The sequence below is a fragment of the Eleginops maclovinus genome, chromosome 6 (genome assembly GCF_036324505.1).
Source record: "Eleginops maclovinus isolate JMC-PN-2008 ecotype Puerto Natales chromosome 6, JC_Emac_rtc_rv5, whole genome shotgun sequence".
NCBI classification, from domain to species: Eukaryota; Metazoa; Chordata; class Actinopteri; order Perciformes; family Eleginopidae; genus Eleginops; species Eleginops maclovinus.
This window is the reverse complement of record NC_086354.1, coordinates 14,054,900-14,076,193: the sequence shown is the minus strand read 5'-3', so window position 1 is coordinate 14,076,193 and position 21,294 is coordinate 14,054,900. Positions and strand designations below refer to the sequence as shown.

The following is a 21,294-nucleotide window of genomic DNA, read 5'->3' as shown; positions in this document are numbered from 1 at the left end:
GTTGCCATTTGAAGCAGAGAAGACATTATCAGAAATGTTATTTTGAAGTACTAAATGCACATAAGGGGGTTCTCTGCAAATACTAGCACTTTTTTCCTTAGTACTCCCCAATGGCAATTTATATATGTATTTGCATGTTTATACATGTATTTGGCCAATTTCCATATTTTTACCTTTAGATACGTCTTTCGTGAACATAAACCTCCCTCACCTGCTGAAAAAGAGCAAGTACCCTGGCAAATGTGCACCGTTCATTTGCATGCACCCCTGCCCTACGGTGACGCAGAGCTGGCCAGAATCCGCCAAATCCTCACCCCGAGCTGGCTCTTGGCAAGGGAAAAGGCAGACGAATTGCCTGCGAGCAATGTAACAGTGAAGCTGTTTGTTATATTATTCATGTGATATGAGAATGACCATGGGAAAATGTTCAGCAACAAGGGCAGAGCAGATGCCATTTTTTATTGTGGTTTAGTTTGTAACATTCTGTTAATGGAACTTCAATTGTAGTCCTAAACCACAGCTTATCCTGCATTCGCAATGAGATTGTGCATAAATAATGGCAGCTTCATACAGCTTTGTTTTGTTAGCTTCATGTGTGACTTACAGTAGCCAGACGGACATGGCTTTAGATCCAAAAGGGATCAGTTTCAGATTTAACTATAGTGAATGTGCTACTTAACATCAGTCAGTTTAAATGATCACAAATGGCTACGTGTATGTGTTAGAGCCGTCAAGTGCAGGCACACCCATGGCAGCCCAACTGCTGAAGACCATTTCCCATTAAGTCGTTATAATGAGTTAAAATGTCAAAAAATGAGATAGTTTGTCATTTTAATGAGATAATAAGTGTAAATAATGAGAGAGTTAATTATAATGACACAGTCAGTCCAAAATAATGACATAAAGTCATAATAATGAGTTAGTAAGTCATAAAAGAATGTCCTCTCAGTGACAAAAACGGACTCTAATAGGTTACACACGACTTTTGAACAGCACTAGTTAGAGCACCTTGACTGATGCATGAAAGCTGTGCACAGCTACACAATGCATATAATAGAAGGTACAGATTTGATACTGAAAAAAATACTATAATTCTCTATTCAGCAGTTTTCTGAGATTCATTGTTTAATTACGGCCTCTTCTAATTATCTAATAATTATCCATTTAAATGTCTGGTCAGCAGAATCCACTTGGTAAATAATGAGCCTGCATAAGGTTGGTGAATACATTAGAGTCAGACACAAATAAATGAGAAACACAGCACTTTATAGTGGTAAAGGTCAGAGAGGTAAGCTCATGTTCAGCCTTTATCAAAAGAAAACACTTCCTATGAACGGCTGCGTCATGAAAACAATGCTCAAAGTTTGACATATTCTCTGTCCGTCATAAAGTTTGAGTTTAACTGTAACAGAAACTTGTGAGAGAAGCTTCAGAAACTTGTCTCTGCTTTTCCCTTTCAGAACAAGGGAATCTAAAACCGTAAAAATGCTCTGTGTGTGACTTGTCCTTTAACCAAAAACAGAGCTCTACAGGGTGCCGTGGTTTGAGTTTAAAATGTGTCATGTTGGACAATTAAAAAGACACAACATGATTATACTGTCTGATTAAATGAAGAGACAACAAGCCCTGCTGTGTGTATGACACTGCTGCCACAGTACAGCTGGGATTATAGGTACTCTTGATGAGAACATCTCAAACTTTTGCATGTGTGTAAAGAGTCTTGTTTGACTTTTTTGATATGTTGCTAGAAGAAATTATCATAAATGTAATACATATTGAGTGGAGTAAGAGTATTGTCTTTAATTCCAACCAGCAGATGGGGTAAATTCTTACTTCCCGGTAGCTTGAACACAAACTTTTTAATGTTTTTCCAGAAAGTAAATACCGTTTATCAATTCATTTGCCAGTTAGAGCTGTCAATACTATCCATCCACATTATATTCCATAATTGCAATATTCATCCATTAGCAAATTAGGAACCAAACAAATACCATTATTTTATTGTGACCAAAATACACCCAAAACTACAAACTAATGAAAAATAATGTATTTTAGTTCAGTAGAACTAGTTGTTACATAATTTTATTTAAATAGAAATCTCTTAGTTTTCCCTTTGCATACTTAGTCAATAAAAGGCTGAACATGCTGCATAATTGTCAGAAATGCTCTCCTCCTCTCTTCACTCCATCCACTCAATGCCTCCACAGCTCTCCACAGGATTGAGCACAGAAAGTGACGTGGTGAAGCTGATGAAAAGCGGCGTTGTGAGCCATCCCCAGCCTCCCATGCGCTCCTAGAGTCTCTTTACATCTCACTGAATCCAGAAAGTTAACAAGCCCTGGCAGGCATCTGAATAAGAGGGAGGCACAGCCCAGTTGTCCCAGTTAGAGTCTCTCTGTGACAGGGTTGTACACACCAGGGCTTATTGGGAACCGGCCGGTTAGCAGCTTGATATTCATCAGCCATTTATTGATGCTCAGAGCTCCATGAGTTGGAGAGGGGAAACCTACACAGGGCCTCACAGATCACAGAGACGAGAAGATCTAACTGTTCCCTACATCACCGCAGTCGGATGTGAGGTAAGACTTCATGTGCTGTTTGAGATTCACAACTTCGTCTTCCTTTTCTTTGTTTGTTTGTTCTAATTAGAGGATTACAAGTGAACAAGATTGTTGCAATGATCTAAGCATTCATTTATGGGTTTCAGCACTCTTGAACACTTGTAATTAATTAATGATTGCATCAATGTAGCTCCTGAAATCGCAATGCTGCTTAATGAAAATGTTCTGATTCACCAATTATGCTTATGTTTTAGATTTCATTTCCCTCTAACTAAGTCTTTCCTTTCTGCAGCTGCGCGTCCTCTAATGCAACCCATAAAGCAATCACTAAATCCCCACACTCTGCCTCTACCTCCTGAATGGGCAGGACTTTAAATGTGAGTGTGAGCCGGTTCTAACAGTGACGTCAGTCTGGGCTCCAAAAATTAACCACTTCTATATATATTTTTTAACTCTATTATGACATTTTGTAAATGTGTTTTTATTTTTACTTTTTTGCATTTTATTAATTATATTTCTAATAACGTTCTCTTTTTATTGCTATGGTTTTTGTACACATTTTTGATTACATACCAACTATTCTATGGCTTATTGAGAACATTTATATTAACATGTCACATGTTTTTATTGACATTATTGTATACTATGCTATGATGTTTTGTGACATACTGTATTATGAGTTTTCTAAGGACATTTTTAAGGACATACTGTCATATAATTACATCTTTCCACATTTTTCTTATATATTTTATCAAGAGATGTTAATTGTCTTTCACATACATAACTATTACTTTTTCTAAGGACATTTCTAAAGACGTACCTCATGGTTTGTAGTTATTGTGAAAAAAATTACACTTACAGACCTATGTTTGTGCACAAACACAAATAGGTGTTTATGTTATTGATCAACTTTAAAATAAGGTGAACTCCACAACGTCTCCATGTTCTCTCGGGTGTCTTCAGAATCATCCTCTGGCTTCACTGATTTACATAAGGTCTACTGTCTCCTCCCTTTACAGACACCACGTTTGTTTAGCGAGACTTTAGCTGCACTTTCTGGACTTGGACTGTTGTCAAAGTTTTTCTTCAATCATTTTTTCCCTGCACCAACGAAATGCCTTGCCATTCTGTATTCATGATTTGAGGCCAAATAGAAAATGGGGTTGGATTTTTGCTGTGTGCCAGGAGCGCTCTTTAATGCCCCCCCCCCCCCCCACCCCCTGCATCAGCTGAACTAGGCTACACAAAAGTCCTCAGGAGCCATTCAGATATGAGAGCTGACACACATATGGAAGTGTCTCTCAGGGCTGCAGTGACCTGAGGCGCGAGCTCAGCAGAGTCTCTACTTTATTACATCACCTACAGGGACAGCAGTGGTACAAGCTCAAGAATTTGGGATTTTGTACATAAGGTACAGCCACAGTGTGTTATGTGTTTGTAAGAGAGTAGGACCACATTTGCTTTCACTGAGTGCATTACAGATTTAATTCAATGCACACACGCATTGATGCACAGTTTGAATGAGAACAATGCTGTAATGGCACGTGAAGAAAACTGCATGTATGATGTATCAGTACATTGCAAGAAATAGCAATGCAAATATGTAAAGATTTAAATGGGTGGGATGAAAAATTAATCGCAATGATCTTTTAATACAGCAGAGGGCAAAATATACTTTTTACAGTCATTGGCTGTATAAAAGATGCAAAGACACAAAAATGAAAAACGTAGTAAGAAGGATTTATTTGAGACTTGTTTTATGATTCAATTAAACAAAGTCTTTTTATTATTTAGAACAAAATATATTTTCAGTTTAACTTTTCTTTGTAGTTTGCAACCCTATTTCAGAAATACAAACAGGTCTTAAATAACAGAATATGCATTTCTTCAGGCTTGAGAAACATTTTATTTGTATCAGGCAACCTTTTATTAAAATCCAAATAAACAAAAGGCACATTAGGGTCAACATCAACAGCAAAGGGTGTTTTTGCTATATCTCTTTGGCTCAGTGAGTAAAAAGTAATTTGCTTGGCACAGTCTTGTTCTCTACAGGAGCCACTATGAAGTATAATGCTCTCCTGAGGTGTTCTGTAGTGAGACACCAGTCTATTCTGTTAACAGGTGACATTGATTAAGGGAGATGGGAATAGCTACGGAGATAATAATGAGATGTGACACATAGAGGAGATTAATGCTAGCAAAAAATGCTATTACTGTCGTGTTGATATTAATTGCGCTTGAGACGTGTTTAAAAGAATAGTTGTTTTCTTTCTTTCTCGTCACTGCAGGGCGAGCATTCCTAATTGATCGTGCTTGCCGTGTCGTGTTCCAGTAAAATGTGTAATTTCTTTGCCCTAAATGTTCCCGTAGTTTCACATTTGAATTGAAATCTGATATAATTTTTACTTCAGCTGTTACAATACATAGAAGTCATTTATAACACTCACAACAAAAACAGCGGAATACACTATATCATATTTTGGCTATCTAACGAGCATACAAGGTCAGGCCACTGTCGGTCAAGTAAGACTATCAGATATTTCTGTTTCTAGGAAACAAAAGCCAAAGCCTGTCAGTGAGAGATAAAGACGCAGCAATGTTTATGAAGCATGAAGGCACAGGCAAACATGTGCAGATGCAGTTCACCAAAGTTTGCCTTGACGCATCCTGAAGATGCAAATTTGCACTTCACTCCAATAGAATAGAAGTGAATAGAATGGGAATGATATACGTACATGTGGCCATGCTATTCTGCCTTAACGGGGCCCTATTGTTCTTTTTTGGGTCTTCCCTTTCCTGTAGTGTGATCGTTTTGTGCGTATAAATGGTCTGCAAAAGCTCTAATCCCAAAGTTTCGTTGTGAGGGAGTTTTCTCTATTGGAATCCTTTATTTACTTTGGCCAGTGACATCACTATGTAACACTTGTGCTTCTATTGGTAAGTGCTCCAACACAGAGTACATGACTAAGGGGCGGGACAACTCTAAGCGGTTGAAAAGAGGTCCTACAGCACAGGCAGGCACCTTTTTGAACATTAAAGCATGGAAACATGTCACTGTAGAGGCACAGAATACAAATATGAACCTGAAAATGACCAAAATAGGGCCCCTTTAACACTCAGCTGTCCTGTTTGAAGTCAGAAACTCTCTTTTATGGATGTCATCAACTTTGTTTTCAAAAGTTACAATTCAATGATTTGAGTTTTTGCTGAGGTTTAGATAATGAAGATGACACTAACATGGCAGTGATAAGGTTTCAAGGTTTCAAGGTTTTATTGGTCATATGCACAGCAGATACAACGTATATGTTGGCAATGAAAATCTTATGTCGCATGCTCCTCCAACAACTCCACATACATGGTGCAAATAAGATAAATAAAATAGTGCAAAAAGAGAGAAGAATATTTACAATAACAACAATAAAGATTTGAGGATGTGAAATATATACATATGTGGAATACATTGAAAGTATTTAAATACTTTACACTGTTGAATGAGGAGGTATGGACAGATGCATATATTATGAATAGCAGATGTATATGGCAGATATGTATAATATATAGATATGTGTACTATAAACAGATATGTATGGCAGATGTGTATAATATATATATATATATATATATATATGTATGTGTGTACTATAAACAGATGTGAGTAGACATTCACAGAGCTCAGGAGTTCAGCAGTCTTATAGCCTGTGGTATAAAACTGTCTCTGAGTCTGGTAGTCTTGGTCCGGATGCTGCGGTACCGTCTGCCAGACGGCAGCAGACAGAACAGACTGTTGCTGGGGTGATGGGGGTCCTTTAATATCCTACCGGCCTTCTTCCTACACCGCTGGGTGTAGAGGTCCTCCATGGATGGCAGCTCCGTCCTGGTGATGTGCTGAGCAGTTTTCACCACCCTCTGTAGAGTCTTACGGTTGAGGGCGGTGCAACTGCCATACCAGGCGGTGATGCAGCCAGTCAGGATACTCTCGATGGTGCACCTGTAGAAGTTGCAGAGTATCCTGGAGTCCATGTTGAACTTCCGCAGCCTGCGGAGGAAGAAGAGCCGCTGTCGAGCCGTCTTGGATATGACCCTGGTGTGATGTGTCCATGTCAGGTCCTCACTGATGTTTACCCCGAGGAACCTGAAGCTGCTGACTCTCTCCACAGGAGTCCCGTCGATGGTGATGGGTGTGTGTGCCTCTCTCTGCCTCTTCCTGTAGTCCACAATCAGCTCCTTTGTTTTGCTGACGTTGAGATGGAGGTTGTTGTCCTGGCACCAAGATGTCAGGGCTCTGACCTCCTCTCTGTACGCCGTCTCGTCGCCGTCTGTGATCAGGCCGATGATGGTCGTGTCGTCAGCAAACTTGATGATGGTGTTGGAGCTGTGTGTGGCCACGCAGTCGTGCGTGAACAGGGAGTAGAGGAGAGGGCTGAGCACACAACCCTGAGGGGCTCCGGTGTTGAGGGTCAAGGTGGAGGATGTGATGTTCCCCATCCGCACTGCCTGGGATCTGCCCGTTAGGAAGCTCATGATCCAGTCACAGAGGGCGCTGTTGAGCCCAAGGTCCCTGAGCTTAATGATGAGCTTGGAGGGCACAATGGTGTTGAATGCTGAACTGTAGTCAATGAACAGCATTCTCACATAAGTGTTCCTCTGGTCCAGGTGGGAGAGGGCAGTGTGGAGGGTGAGGGAGATGGCATCATCAACGCTCATCTAATTGAGGGTATTTTCCAAAACTATTGCTTCAACACTTAACTGTCCTATCTGAACTGAGAGGCCAGGAGCTGCTTTTAGCAGTTTCTTTTTGAGTCATCTTTTATTGTCCAACCTCACACTCATATTTGGCAACTGATTGACATGGCAACCCAAAATGTTGACTAGCTTTAGTGATTTTCCCACAGTGATTCCCTTAGCTTATTCTGTATATGGATATACTGGGGAGCAAAGAGGAACTAAGAAAGTCCCTGTTGAATATATTTAAGCACTTTGGAAAATATTTCCTTTACTGTTGGCTTACAGAGACGCCCTTTATTTATTTATACAGCAGAATTGACCACAGTTATGTTCTCACAGACCAAGAAATAGATGTTTTATAATGTCCAGTCTTAAAATACAGCCTGTGTCATATGATAGCTATGCTGAAATTATTACATAAATAAATGTAAAAATAGCTCAGACTGACCTCATAGCTTAAAAGTGCAATTAGGTGTTCCTGTAAAAGCCTAAGTTTACATGCCAGCTAACAGCTCTTCAATGAGGGCTTTTTCCTTCAGAGCAATAGGCAATACCTTATATAGACTAATAGAGTCTTTACCCGTCTCTTACTCCCTGTTTTCACAGCGTCATTTTACAGGACTGAATAACTGCTAAGGTTTGCCCCTGGGGGGACGGGATTTATTAGCAGACTATTTCTGGACACTTGTCAGATTCCACTACAGCAAACCTTTAGTCACTTTTCATTAGCGCTCTTATTCAAGAAGTCACAGAGTGCCCCACGTTTGGTTATACCCTCTCAGTCCAGTGATCCCATGAAGCTTTCTTTAATGCTACTGGTAATGTCACAGTCACCTCTTTGCTACCATGATTGTATGATCGGTGATCCAGCACGAACTTACTGGTCTTTCCTACAATTTGTTCAGCTACAGACCCGGGCTGGATAAAGGGATATATTGTTGTAGGTTTCCCTCGTAGCTGAGCTTGCCTGAAAATAAGGTTTCTATAAACCAGATGGAAGATACGCCCTATATAGCACAAGGAAATATGTATTGAGAATAAGGTTTCCTTGGAGGAAATGGGACGGGTATAAGGGCCACTGCAGTGTCATTTGAACATAAGGTATAGTTAGAGGGAAGGGAAGCTATAATAGGATCCTTATAATATAAGAAATAAATAGACTCAGACCTGAAGAGCACATGGTGCATAATATTGTACAGCTTTTTCAGACCCTCCTCATGTTTTCGAATCAAAATCAAGATTTCCAAATGACCCCTGCAGCATAGTTCAATCTATATGCAGGAACGTCTGCAGTAGCAATCAAAAGCAGCAAGTACAAAATATAATGAAATCATTCTCATATAAACGACTGTAAAAAAGGATTTCCATCAAGGGAAGTGCCGCTACACTGAGGTCATTAATCAACACTTGCTCCAGGTGACTGGACCCTGTAGTGCCTCAACAACAGCTGTGATATAGCTTCACTGTGGAGAACTACACGGCCTGCCAGTCAGCCTGCACCCTCTGTTTGTGAGTGTGTGTGTGTGTGTGTGTGTGTGTGTGTGTGTGTGTGTGTGTGTGTGTGTGTGTGTGTGTGTGTGTGTGCCTGGGTGTGTGCGTGCGTGCATGTGTGTGTGTGGGCGAGCAGTTGGTTGTTTTTTGTCTTACATGGCTCAGACATTGCTGCAGACATGGCGAGGCTTGTCTCATCAATTTTCATGTAACCATGCCCCGTAGCAACAAAAAGACACTCTGCATGTTCAGTCAGTCAGATGGTCAGGTGAAGGTATCTGACAGAATGTAGCATCACTAGAATAATACAAAACAGCACAGTATATCTAATCACGATTTCTAAATCATTATTATGAAAAAAAAACACAGCATTTCTCTTATTTTCTAAATTCTTAAGTAGCTGAAATGGGAAACTGATGTTATAAAAAAGGAAGTTTTTTCTCACACAAACTCTTTTTTGTCTTTGAGGTCAGACGATGCAGGCTAACACAAACCACTCTATGACATATTGTATGTTCACAGGCACACATCATATTGAGAGTTCATGTACAGTCAGCGCACTCATAACTTCCGCTTTCCGAAGAGAGAGAGAGTAAATAGACTGCGGCTTTTTAATGTCAGCAGAACACCTCTTTCCTTTTTTTTCTTACTTGAATAAAAAATCCTCTTTTCTTTTGCCTGACTGAAATGAAAGGGCACTGACCATAATGCCACAGGCATAGTAAGAATGTGTGTGCATGTGTTTGTGTGCCGTTCACATGACCTTACTCTTTTATATCTGCATCCGACTCTTACACCTGGTGGTGCCACACACCCTTAAACAGCTTTCATTTCCCCTTTTTCTTATTCCCTTAACAGGACTCTGAGATGGGTGGAGTGGTTCTTACTATGATTAAGTGTTATTAAGTAAAATGCTACAACATTGCCTACAACTCAGGCTGGTACATGGTTTCTCACATTGGTGCATGTAGAGCAGACTGTCTTTTAATATCCTAACATGAGGAGTTGTTTTGAGTTTAATAAAGTTGTGATTTCATTTTGTATTCAGTTTACATGACCTCCCCCTTCCTGTCTGACATCACCCTGGGCTTGTCTGAGTTGAGTAAAGCAACCACAAGAATTCAGTTTCTCATGCAGGAAACACAGCAGCACAGACAGAGGGCCCATTCTTACACAAAGTGGGCAGGGTGCAGTGACGTTGTGACCAAAACACACGCTCACTCATAGAGAGGAGGAGGAAGAGGAGGAGGAGGAGAATGGGAAAAGGGAAACAAGGGTAAAGAGGGAAACAGGAACAGAAAGTGAAGACTTGTCAAGATGTCTGGGTGAGGGGGACCAGAACAGAGAAGAAGCCTGATGCCAAAACAGAAACAACTGAAGTCTGAGCAGCTGACGGGATTAGAGAGCAGGGCGAGCTGACCTGCCACTTCACATGTGCCTGCGGGGGTAAGGTGCCGCTTTCCAAGAGATCTTGAGTGCCAATTTGAGATTCTTTGAAACTGTTCTGAGTGGTTTATATAAGCTGTTGATGCGTTTTCTTGTATGACCAGGGGTTAAACTGGGGCAAAAGTGCTGCCCCTGGTGAAGACTATTACAAAAGTGTTGTTCTTTATAAGAGATTAGATTAATTTACAAGGATAACATTATACATTTCTTCCTTCCATATAGTGTGATGAAGTGTCACTATGATGTTCTCTTATAGTTATCTTCTTGACTTTTTAAAATATAACATTTGATTAAAGTCCCAGTTTATAAAATAGGTTAATTTATTCTAATCTCTGCATTTGCTGCTTCAACCTCTTTCAGAATAACTTTCTGTCACCCTGTTCAATGGAGTTTTTTTTGCTCTTAACCTGATGCTGGTTTTAGTGTCTCTTCCTTCTTTTCTCAATGTCCTCAACTTTGCTCATTTCACTCAGTCAGGATCGAGTTGACACAAGTCTGAACTGTAATGGGCTTGTGCACTTGTTCTTGATCACTCCAGAGAAATGCACTCCTCCAGGCTGTCAACAGGCCTGTAGCTACCCAGGCTACACAGTGATGTGACGTAGCTTGTGTTTTCAGCAACAATAACAAAAAAACTCAAGTATGTCTTTAATAGTTTGTTGTAGGCTGACTAAATTTAAGCTAAAAATGTCATCCATGCTTTCTATTAATACAGACTGATGGAGGCTGTGTTCTGACGTGCTCGGGGCAAGTCATTAAAGATTCCTGCTTTGCCTTCTGTCACAACTTTGTCTTTTAGGTCGCACATGTTCCTTAAAAAGCAGCAAGGGCTAAGTAATTGCAATCATAACATTTTTTCTCAGCCCCTTCCTGGCTTTGTGTGCCCCAGTGTGGCCTTTTCCTGTATATGAATGGCTCCTTGAGAGCACAATGTCATGAGAAAGTGAAGTACCCAATCTTAGAAAGGCATTTCAGTGAGATCATATGAACAAGGCAAACATTTAAAGCATGTGGCCTCATTTAAAATATAGTTAAATGAAGTGATTAAGCATGGCTTTTTTTCTTTGTAAAATGATTAATTTTGTTCTGCACCTTTGCTAAGCCAAAAACTCACTTCAGTTCAGACGTATACAATCAGCATGAACACCCTCCATTACATACTACAAATGACCTGCTGAGAAAGGGATCTTGGCAGAGTAATACTGACAATTACAGTGTCTACCTCAAGAAAGTCAAATTTTGAAAGTATTTTATTTAATATAACATATAACTGTTTCATGCCTTTCTATTTGAGCACAAACAGAACAAATTCAATTATCATTGATGATCTAAGATCCTTTTTTATAATTTGTACATGTTAGACCTAACTCACAATGATCATTCATATCGGCAAGAGACTATAATTATCATACCACTTGATGACTTATCCATTCCATTCAATGACTTTACCACTGATGCATTATTAGTCATCTCTTTCAAAGCTATCACAGCTCTGTACTGTTACCGGCCTTTGTTTCTCTCCTACAGACTTATTGTTCAGTGACTGTGGCTTGTCGCGTTGACAGTGTTTTCATTATGTGAGGGAGATCAGAGTTTACACAAAGGTGCTGCTGCTCAGCCAAGCTCATCACAACATGATGTACCTACAGCAGAGGAAAAGACCAACAATAACATGGAAGTGACTCTGGGGCTGCCAACAATGTGTACATTCTTTAGTTCAGTTTACGGTTTGATTTCAAACAAAACGTTTAGTGCAATTGCAAGAGTGGCCAACCCTTGTCACTGATTACATACAGTGATCGTTTGTATGTAGTTAGGGTTTTACTCTAAAGTAAAACTGTAGAGCCAAAAATAAGGTCACATGCGAAGAATACACACAAAAATAATAGAACAAAGTTATTCCGCAAAGCAATGCACAAAGGAAATTTCAGTATTTTGTATTTACAATTGAAGTTGTAGTTTGAAGTATTGCATCATTTTCTGTTTTTATCAAACAAAAATATTTAGTTTTTTTCTGAGTGCAGAAGGCCTATGAAGTATAAATAAAACTGTACTGTTTACAGTTGAGGAAGTATGTTGAATAGAATTAGGATACAGCTAATGTCTTTTTCAACCTTTATTAAATTAGCCTGATAAGAAAAACTAAATCATAACCAAACATACAAATAGTAACCAGCACAGTTTAAAATGTGCTGATTTATTCTAGGCTTGCGAAAGTAGTCTTTCTCATCTCTAACTTTAAGGTCTCAGATGACTTCGGCTTTACTTAGCTTAAGCGCTCAGCTTCCTGTTGAGCAAACGAGCAGGGGGGAAGTTAGCAGGCTCTCTGCCGGTAAACCAATTTCACACGAGACGCAACGAACGATGACAGCCACATCAAATCTATTTGCTCTCCACTCGCAGGTGCATCTTCCTCTCTCTTCCAGCCTAATGTGAGAAAAATCTCTTCTCTCGCTTGCATCGAGAATACAAAGAGGCTCTGAAGCCGTGAGCAAAGAGAATCTAGAGGACGTACTTGAGTCGATTGGTATTTGAAATTATTCGTGAAAACTGGTGGTTTAACACAATTTAAATAAAGACTTTGCCTCAAGGCTTTAGTCTTAATCAAATTGTCTCAAAGAGAAAAGGAACAGTATTACTTTTACTTCTTTTATTTCTTCTTTTGCAGACCTACTTCCCCCATTGAAGGCTCTCACCTCATTTTTTCTTCTCCAGTAGAGCATTTAGGAGATTTTATCTGAGGCCAGAGGAAAGCGTTACAATCAGACATTTATGAAACTTAAAACAGACTCCATCTATTTCCTCCGATGGGAGCAATTATCTGCGTACATTCAGATGAATCTCTTGCAGCACGTCTCTGTCTCTCTAGCCTACGTCTCTCCTTTTTTTCCCTGACACTTTCTGCCTCAGCGGGACTCTTAGAAAGATTGGTTACCTTTATCTCTGTCTTGGCTTCCCTCAGACACAATCTCCCTATCCTCTTCTTCTTTGCCCCGGTCTCCCTCAGCAGGACTCAGCGAGATTTGTCCTGAATCCTGAATGAGTCCTTTGCAGTATTAATGAGAGAGGAAGCTGAAAATCTGAAGCTGACATTGACAAGCGGGGGAGAGCAGGAGTAAAGACGTTTAAAGACAGAGGCAGAAAGATGGATTGGAAGGCTGTGTTGGGAAAAAGGGAGGAACAGCAGTCTGCTGAAAAGCTCATTTCTATCCATGTTTACTTTCTCTTTCTTTTGTTCCACAGACACACCCCCATTGGACCTCATCCCTAAAAAACGTAACTGAAAAGGGCGACAGAGGCATACTTTTTGAGGAATACTAAGCAGCATAAACAAACTTGGCTGGAGAGCAGATTTGGGCTTTTTCTTCAACATCAAGATTGTTACAACTGGGATATTTCAAAGAAAACTTTGCTATAAACAAATGAGCTTTTGGTCTTCTGGATTTGTTTAAAGAATGCTTGGGGCACTTCAAGGAAGTAGACATACATGAAGTCACCCTGCATGATTCCAGTGTTTCCATTTGACATAAACAAAACAAGCCTGAGTGCAAGCCTCATCAGATAGTGCTGTAAATTCTTTAGAAGTAGAAAGCAGGAGCACATGAAAGTTCAACGTCAAGTCACCAAAATAATCGAACCCGACAGACTGAAAACTTTAAAGCTGAAACCATACTGCATAAAAAAAAAAAACGTTCAACTTAAATGAACACCATTTCGTAATTATGTGAGTGTCTCCAGCTGGCTAATACACACATTAACTGACTTGCAAACTTCACAACCCTCTAAAGGATTTATTAAAACTTTACAACTGCCAGACAAACTTAATTAGAAGGAGCCACGACTCCATACCGAAGCGCCATGGATGAGGGAACAGACAGCATCCGGGATTTTTTCCACCAATTTTGGAGCTTTGCTACAGAGAAACACAACCAGGGGGTGTACAACACAGTGTGCCTGGTGGTGCTCCTAACTCTGCCCCTGCTCGTCCTCCTTACCACTTTGGTCGTGTGCTGCCACTGCTGCTGCTGTCGCCATGCCAACTGCTGCTGTTGCAAGGACACAATGGCAACTGCAAGGTCAGAAACGAAGAAGAAAAAGAACTCCAGTGAGGACTTGTGGATCTCCGTCAAGACGGGGCCGATGACGCCTGACAGGGTCGCCCTGGCCATGGAGTAGGAAACTGTTCTTTATTTCAGTGCAGAGGAGCTGATGGAGTGTCTTGAACAACTCAGCTCAAAAGGACCTTGTTTCAAGGGGTCCTATTATGCTTTTTGGGGTTTTCCCTTTCCTGTAATGTTACATAGGTTCTGCATGTAAATTGTCTGCAAAGAATTAAAACCCAAAGTTCCCTCCAGTGGGAGTTCCTCTCCAACTCACTGCCCCCCTGCCTGAAACGCCTCCATTAGACTCTTTTGTTTATTTTCGTAACATAGTGAAATCACTATGTAACAAGCGCACTTCTATTGAATAGCGTTATGGGGCAGGACATCTCTAAGCTGTTGACAAATCACAACAGAGCTGGCCAGCTAACCAATCAGAGCAGACTGGGCTCTGGTTTCAGACGGAGGGTGAAAAGAGGTGAAATTAAGCACTTTTTGAACATTAAAGCATGGAAACATGTCGAGGTAGAGGCACAAAATAAAATTCTGAAACCTGAAAAGGAGCATAATAGGGCCCCTTCAAACTTTTGGGAAAGATGCTCCATTGTAATGGGTACAGATTTAGTTGAACAATGTAAACACTGTACAGATTTTTGTCATTTTGCATAATGTTGTTTGTGAGAAGGTTTACAACATTTTGTATAAGCTTTTAAGTGTGTGGTACATAACGGGAAAACATTGCAGAGGCACATACATACGTCAAAATGTGTATGCATTTGTGTGTGTGTGTGTGTGTGTGTGTGGGGGGGGGGGGTGCGTGCGTGAGTGTGTGTGCATGTGTCAATGAGCAGGTCAGAGAGAGAGAGAGAGAGTGTGTGTAAGAGAGAAGTACAGTGTTATTGAGAGCACTTTGTTTTTAGAGCTCCCATGTGAAATTCATTGAGTCTGTATTCAGGGGAGCGAGCCAATTTAAAGCCTGCCCAGCGTTCATGACTGTTATACTGCCTTCTTTTCACATTCATACTTCAATCTAGACCCATGAAACGCTCTCGCTTTCAAAAATGCTTTACCAACGGCCAAGTTTAACTCAAAGGATGCAGAGGATATCTCAAACTTCTCTTATTTAGATTTGTTTTTCCTCCTCTTACTTTATTTTAAAAATATGATACAGAGTGTGCCATCGAGAGACACTTCTCTTAGATTTGGTTTTTGAGATGCAGTCGCAGTATTCAGATCCAGTGTGAATGAGAGGCAAAATACACAATCCAAAGTAAAACAAATATTCAAAATTTAAGAGATCGTCATCTTCATTGTGTGCATGTCAGTGTGGTCCTGATTTAGGATTTGTGTGCTTTATAATCCCTACATAAAATAAGATTGTTATTTAGCTGATCATTTTAGCTTTTGTTGTAACTAAAAATATTTTAGTGCTACACATTCAAATGTACTTTGCAGAAAACATATCACTGAGCAAAATGTAATAACATTTAGAAATTGTGCCAGTTTATTGTTTTAATAAAAAAATAGAAAAAAAGTGTAACGTAATTCTTAGACGTTTGATAAGTACAGTCCAAGTTTCGTCAAAATCAATAAAACATGTACAGCATACTGCATTTTAAACATTAATTTCAGAAAAAAAACAACAAAGTTAAAATGTTATATCTAAGTAATAATCATACAATATGCATAGAGTCAAAAAAACGAGGTAAAAAAGTTATTTCCTGTTAAATATTCAGAGACAAGACACTTTGAAATAATCAAATGATTTTGGGCTGGTGGATTGTGCCGGAAGGCTCATACTTTGTTTAAGCACACAACATCTCAAAGCTCAATTAAGCAGAGGGGTCTCAGCAGTATCATTGTGTTCAGGAATTAGTGTACACTGGCACTAAGTTGATCTTCTTGCTCAAGTGCTGCTGCAAACAGGCACCAAGTCATTTCATTACTGATCAGACAGTTACATTCCCATGTGGCAGCTGGGGTTTGTCTCTTATGCTTCATGTTCGGAGAGAGACTGTACTTTGAAAGCCTGCCCTGCAAAATAAAAGTGTCTGTAGCAATACTTAATCACTAACAAATGCTCTCGCCCACACTGTAAGGACTGCCAACAGATGACGTCAGCCACAAGTTTAGTTTACCAAGTTTCTATCAATTATTGCAGACTGTCACAAGCCTTGTTAACAGCATACATATTAAAATCAAACAATGAAATGAAATAGGTAAGATAATCATTCAATGTTATCTTTCTTAAAGGAATGGTTCAACATTTTGGGTGACACTTTGCATGCTTTCTTGCAGAGAGTTAGAGGAAATGTCAATGTCAACATGTTGCTGGTTAACTACTCCTTGAAACAAGAGTAAACTAACAAGCAATGTCTAAAGCAAAATATAAATGAACAATTTAAACAGTTTTAAAGGAATTATGGGCAAGAAAATAATGACTTTCTGATTCTTCTTAAAGCGATCAATTATTCAGGTATGAATGCAAATATTGTTCTTATTGATTACTTCTCAGTCTCCCCCCTGCTGCAATAAGTTACAAGTTGACCATAATTTACTGATATTCATTATTTCTTTTCCAATCCATCATACAGTATTGGGGCTGTTTTTACCGCCATGTGCTGTGAATGTATATTATGCTGAGGTGTTGGTTGCATTAATCAGAGATCACTTTGTTTCCTGTTAACATGTTCACACCATTCACACATTTCTCTAACACCTGTTAAGCCATATTGTTGATGATGTGCCGCACTCTGTTCTCACTTCTCTCACTTTCAACAGATCATAATATAATTTTTAGAGGAAGTATGTAAATCAGCTTCCGGAGTCGAAAGGTAGCAAAAATGAAAGGTATGTTTTTCCCTTTGTCAGTTTGCTGTGATCACAGGAAACAGAAAAGGGAAGATTTGTCATCTGTTTGAACAACAAACCTGCCGTTCTTGAAAGTTTTAGGCTAGATATGATAGCATATCTTTTTTGATTCCATCCAATTATGCATGATCGTATATTCAGGGCATATTTTCTGTTGTTTTACAGATTGAAAAATGCTGAAGTGATTCTTTTTGTTTTTCAAATGAAATGCCTCGATGGGCTTTGCATGAATTATTTATCCTGAAACATAGAGATACACTGATGAAGACAGCTCAATGTGAAAGATGACAGGGAGAAAAATAAAGTATTTTTTTTAGCTTTTTCTGCAATTTCATCTTTCTGTTTCTGATGTAAACTGAAGTTAACAGAGCCTTTGAGTTGTGACAAAACATCATTATCTTTGTGTGTGAACATGTCATATATTGCACAAGCTGTATAGAACAAATGTGAGAATAACAAGGAAACTACGAGCCACATTTGTTTGTGGTACATCTATATACAGCATGACATATGCTGAAAAATATTCTTTTCACAGTAAAATCAACTTTAACTGCAGCGAGGTTAAAAATAAGTAGATAAAAGCAGTACGGGATGGTTGCTTATGGCATAAACGTTGTGAATAAACAGGACTGAAAGCTACAGAGGCAATGCAGTTAATAAGCACTTCTGCCTCTAGTGATCTTCATGAACATGTGATTTTCATTATTGCTTTGATGGCCGTAGCAGAGCAATGTTTGATGCAAGTAATCAGTCTGCCTGAGGAGCAATTCATCTTTGACTTTATCAATGCTCTGACATGCACTTTGGGAAATGTATCCTGTGGATCGTAATTCTTAACGAGTGTGTGATATTTTGGGTTTGTCAGTTCTAGCATAACTTAACTCTCAGTGTAAACATAAACAAAGGTTTGTTTATTTCATACTGAAAGGTCTGGGTGTGAAAATGATCCTTCACATCTTGTCATCTCTTTACCGTGACGTAAAGTGTAAGGCATCTTTCATCCGTTCAGGAGGTGTATCCAACTCCATGAAACATTTTTCTTTTCACTGATGTGCTTAGCAAAGATAAGATCATTTCTAAACAACAATCAATGAGTTGATTTTTTAACACGTTCAGTTGAGTGTTTCTCGATATTTGAGTGCTCACCACGTCATGCTTCATCTGACAACGACAGCTATCTATTGGCACATTTGTGACTGAGAATAGAAGCATATGAAAATATCCACATTCAGGTCACACGGGACTTTGAATTAAATGTAAACCAAACTGATGCTATTGACATTTTCGCTCAGTTGTGAGAAAAATGAACAAAACACCAAACATTTGGCTGTGTTGGGATTACAGGCATCTCAAAGGTGTGCTGTTGCAGGGACGAAAAGAGTACAACAATGTTTACTCCAGTAAAAGTAAGCCTTAAAACGAAAGTGTGTGTGATACCACTGTCAAACTAAAGATCATTTAAGCTACATACTAAATGTCACAATCCATGGAGGAGCCCCACAGAGCCCTGAGGTTAAAAACAGCAGAAAGCACTGAAGCCTCTGGAAACAATTGACTATCAAATATAAACAGGCCTGTAAGAGTGCCCTGCTCTGTATGGACTCACTACCAGTGATGCACCACCCCCCCCCTCACCTATTGTTGGCAGCTGCTGAAAGTAACTAATAAAGTAACTTGTAATCTAACTTACGTTACTTTTAAAATCAAGTAATCAGTAAAGTAACTAAGTTACTTTTTAAAGGAGTAATCAGTAATCAGATTACTCTTTCGAAGTAACTGTGGCAACACTGCTCACTACACCTAACCAGAAAAGAGGATATAACTGAGACAAATTGACAAACAAACAAGAAACCTTTGAATCAGGGGAGAGTAGGTTCGAGTCCCACTGAAGTCAGCATGTTGTTGTGTCCCTGGGTAAGGCACTTAATCCTAAAATTGCTCCTGTGGGGATTGTCCACATTATGGAATGTATGTAAGTCGCTTTGGATAAAAGTATCTCACAAGTAACATCCAATGTAATAAATGAGATAACCTGAGGCCTATTTAATAACAAACAAAAGAAAAAAACACCAAAGCAGCAAACACAGTGATGAACTGTATATTAAAGTTATAGAGAATATAGCCCACAATCACACAGAAGGGAGAAGCTGCAGAGCACCTGTGTTGCTAGGCAACGCAATGGTTTTATTTTTGTACTCACCTGTCAGTCTGCAACTCTTGAGCGCTGCAAAGTTTTCCACAGTCTGCTCCATGTTCAACTTCTCTGCTTGTTCACTCTCAAAGCCTGATGTAAGCAGTTCACTCTGCCTCTCTGTCCCACTGCGCTAATCTATGAAATTCAAAGTATTTTCAGCTGAATGAGGCTCCGCAGGTTAAATATAAAGGCTGTACCCCGCAGTCTCATCAGGAGTCATTGTCAAGGACAGTCACAAGGCCCACACACCTCACTGTCGGAGGAGGTTCATCTGTGAACGCAGAAGTCAGGCTGTAGTATAGCCAAACGTTTCCAATCAATCCAGACAGGGGCACACACATGTGCTTTAAGAATGTGGGAAACACAATCTGATACTAAATTATAATATCTTAGAGAGACCTTTTAAAATATATAGAAATTACCCTTTAAAAATAATGCTCCTCTTTTATATTACGCCACTCCTGCTGCTAAAGTATATTTTGATAATCTATTGTAATTTCTTATGATATAAAGCTAAGTATCGCTCTCGATAGACAGAACATATTGATAGAAGGGCCACTGTTAGTGTATGCTTTTAGAAACGTGTCTTTCAGTGAACTCACACCTTATCCATAATGTGTCCAATAATGCAACACTTTTTATATTGGGTTGAGTCATTTGCAGTTGCATTTTGACAAATGATGAGAGAAGTAACTGTAATTCAAAGTTTATTCTCTCTCTCTCTTCTCTTCTGTCTGGTCTGTACTTCTCTCTTTTCCATCAACAGCTCACACGCCTCCTCTTAACACAAACACTCCCTTGTTACAACACTACCTAGTTCTCTCATGGAAAAAGCCCATCATGCTCAACCCCCGGTGTAAGTGTTATGTGTGCAAGCGTATACTGTACAGTATGTAGCGACACAGGGGAGACAGACAGACAGAAAGAGAGAGAGAGAGAGAGAGAGAGAGAGAGAGAGAGAGAGAGAGAGAGAGAGACACAGAGACAGAGAGAGAGAGAGAAGCTCCTCTCTCTGTTTATGCTGGCAACAAACAAACCACTTGCTTTGCAGAGCAATGGCAGGAACCAATCTCCTTAAAGTAATTTGCAATCACTGTGGCTGAAAAGGCCTTTCGCATCAATGAGCTTTTGTGACATTCATTTCAAAGTTGAAATGAAATATTGAAATATTTTCTGCCAAATATTTTTTGCTGGAGCCTTCTCTCACTCATTTGATTCTGATAAATGTATGCTCAAAACATTTCCGTTTCACTATATCTTTGGCTTTTGAGGAAGGAGTGGCATTCTCAAGGTTGTGCTGTGATGGTTTAAAATTGATATCTTGATTTGTGTTTAAATGGTATGTTGTGCTATTTGTATCCTTTCCAAATATCCTTAGCAGCAGTGGAAAATGGGTTCCCACTCAGACAGCCAGTAAGCTGTTGCTGTCTACAGATTATGAGATAAAGAATTGGGAAACTGTTGTGAGACCAGACGGCAAACAGTCATCATTCCCTGCAAGTTGCTCAATTGAGTATGATGAAAATGTTGCACTGGGGGAATTGTGCAGTCTACAGAACCTAGAGAGTCAGCACTCACTGAGTATATTTTTAAATACTCAAGTGTCACAAGAGTTGAATAATGTGATTCTTAACTGAGCAAACTCCGTGAGGAAGATTCGGATTTTGTTAAAAGCGCCTAAGAGCTGCATGTTTATACAAATCTTCTGTTATCTCAAGATGCATCAATGCTTTGATACAGAAATCGAGCACTAGTTCAAATCAATAACCCCTTACTGATATTCCCATTGAAATGTTCAACTTTAACCTCTGTGAAAAGATAAATGATTAGTGTTTTGTCCCAACTTTATCCCTAGTGGTCTTCCTGTAACAAAAACCTATTTATTTATTGAATTATTGTGTGAGCG

At 39.5% G+C, this 21,294-nt stretch overlaps 1 protein-coding gene across 1 annotated transcript; it reads left to right on the top strand.

Annotated features, from left to right (window-relative positions):
* The first annotated feature begins 9,913 nt into the window (after positions 1-9,913).
* Positions 9,914-17,516, top strand: LOC134866019 (uncharacterized protein KIAA0040). The gene is made up of 2 exons (XM_063885910.1): positions 9,914-10,223; positions 13,467-17,516. The coding sequence occupies exon 2, from the start codon at positions 14,082-14,084 to the stop codon at positions 14,397-14,399; it is 318 nt and encodes a 105-aa protein (XP_063741980.1). The 5' UTR covers positions 9,914-10,223; positions 13,467-14,081; the 3' UTR covers positions 14,400-17,516.
* Positions 17,517-21,294: the final 3,778 nt, after the last annotated feature.

Bases quoted from the DNA above. Each gene is read 5' to 3' on its own strand.
- LOC134866019 (XM_063885910.1), top strand. From the start codon at position 14,082: ATGGATGAGGGAACAGACAGCATCCGGGATTTTTTCCACCAATTTTGG.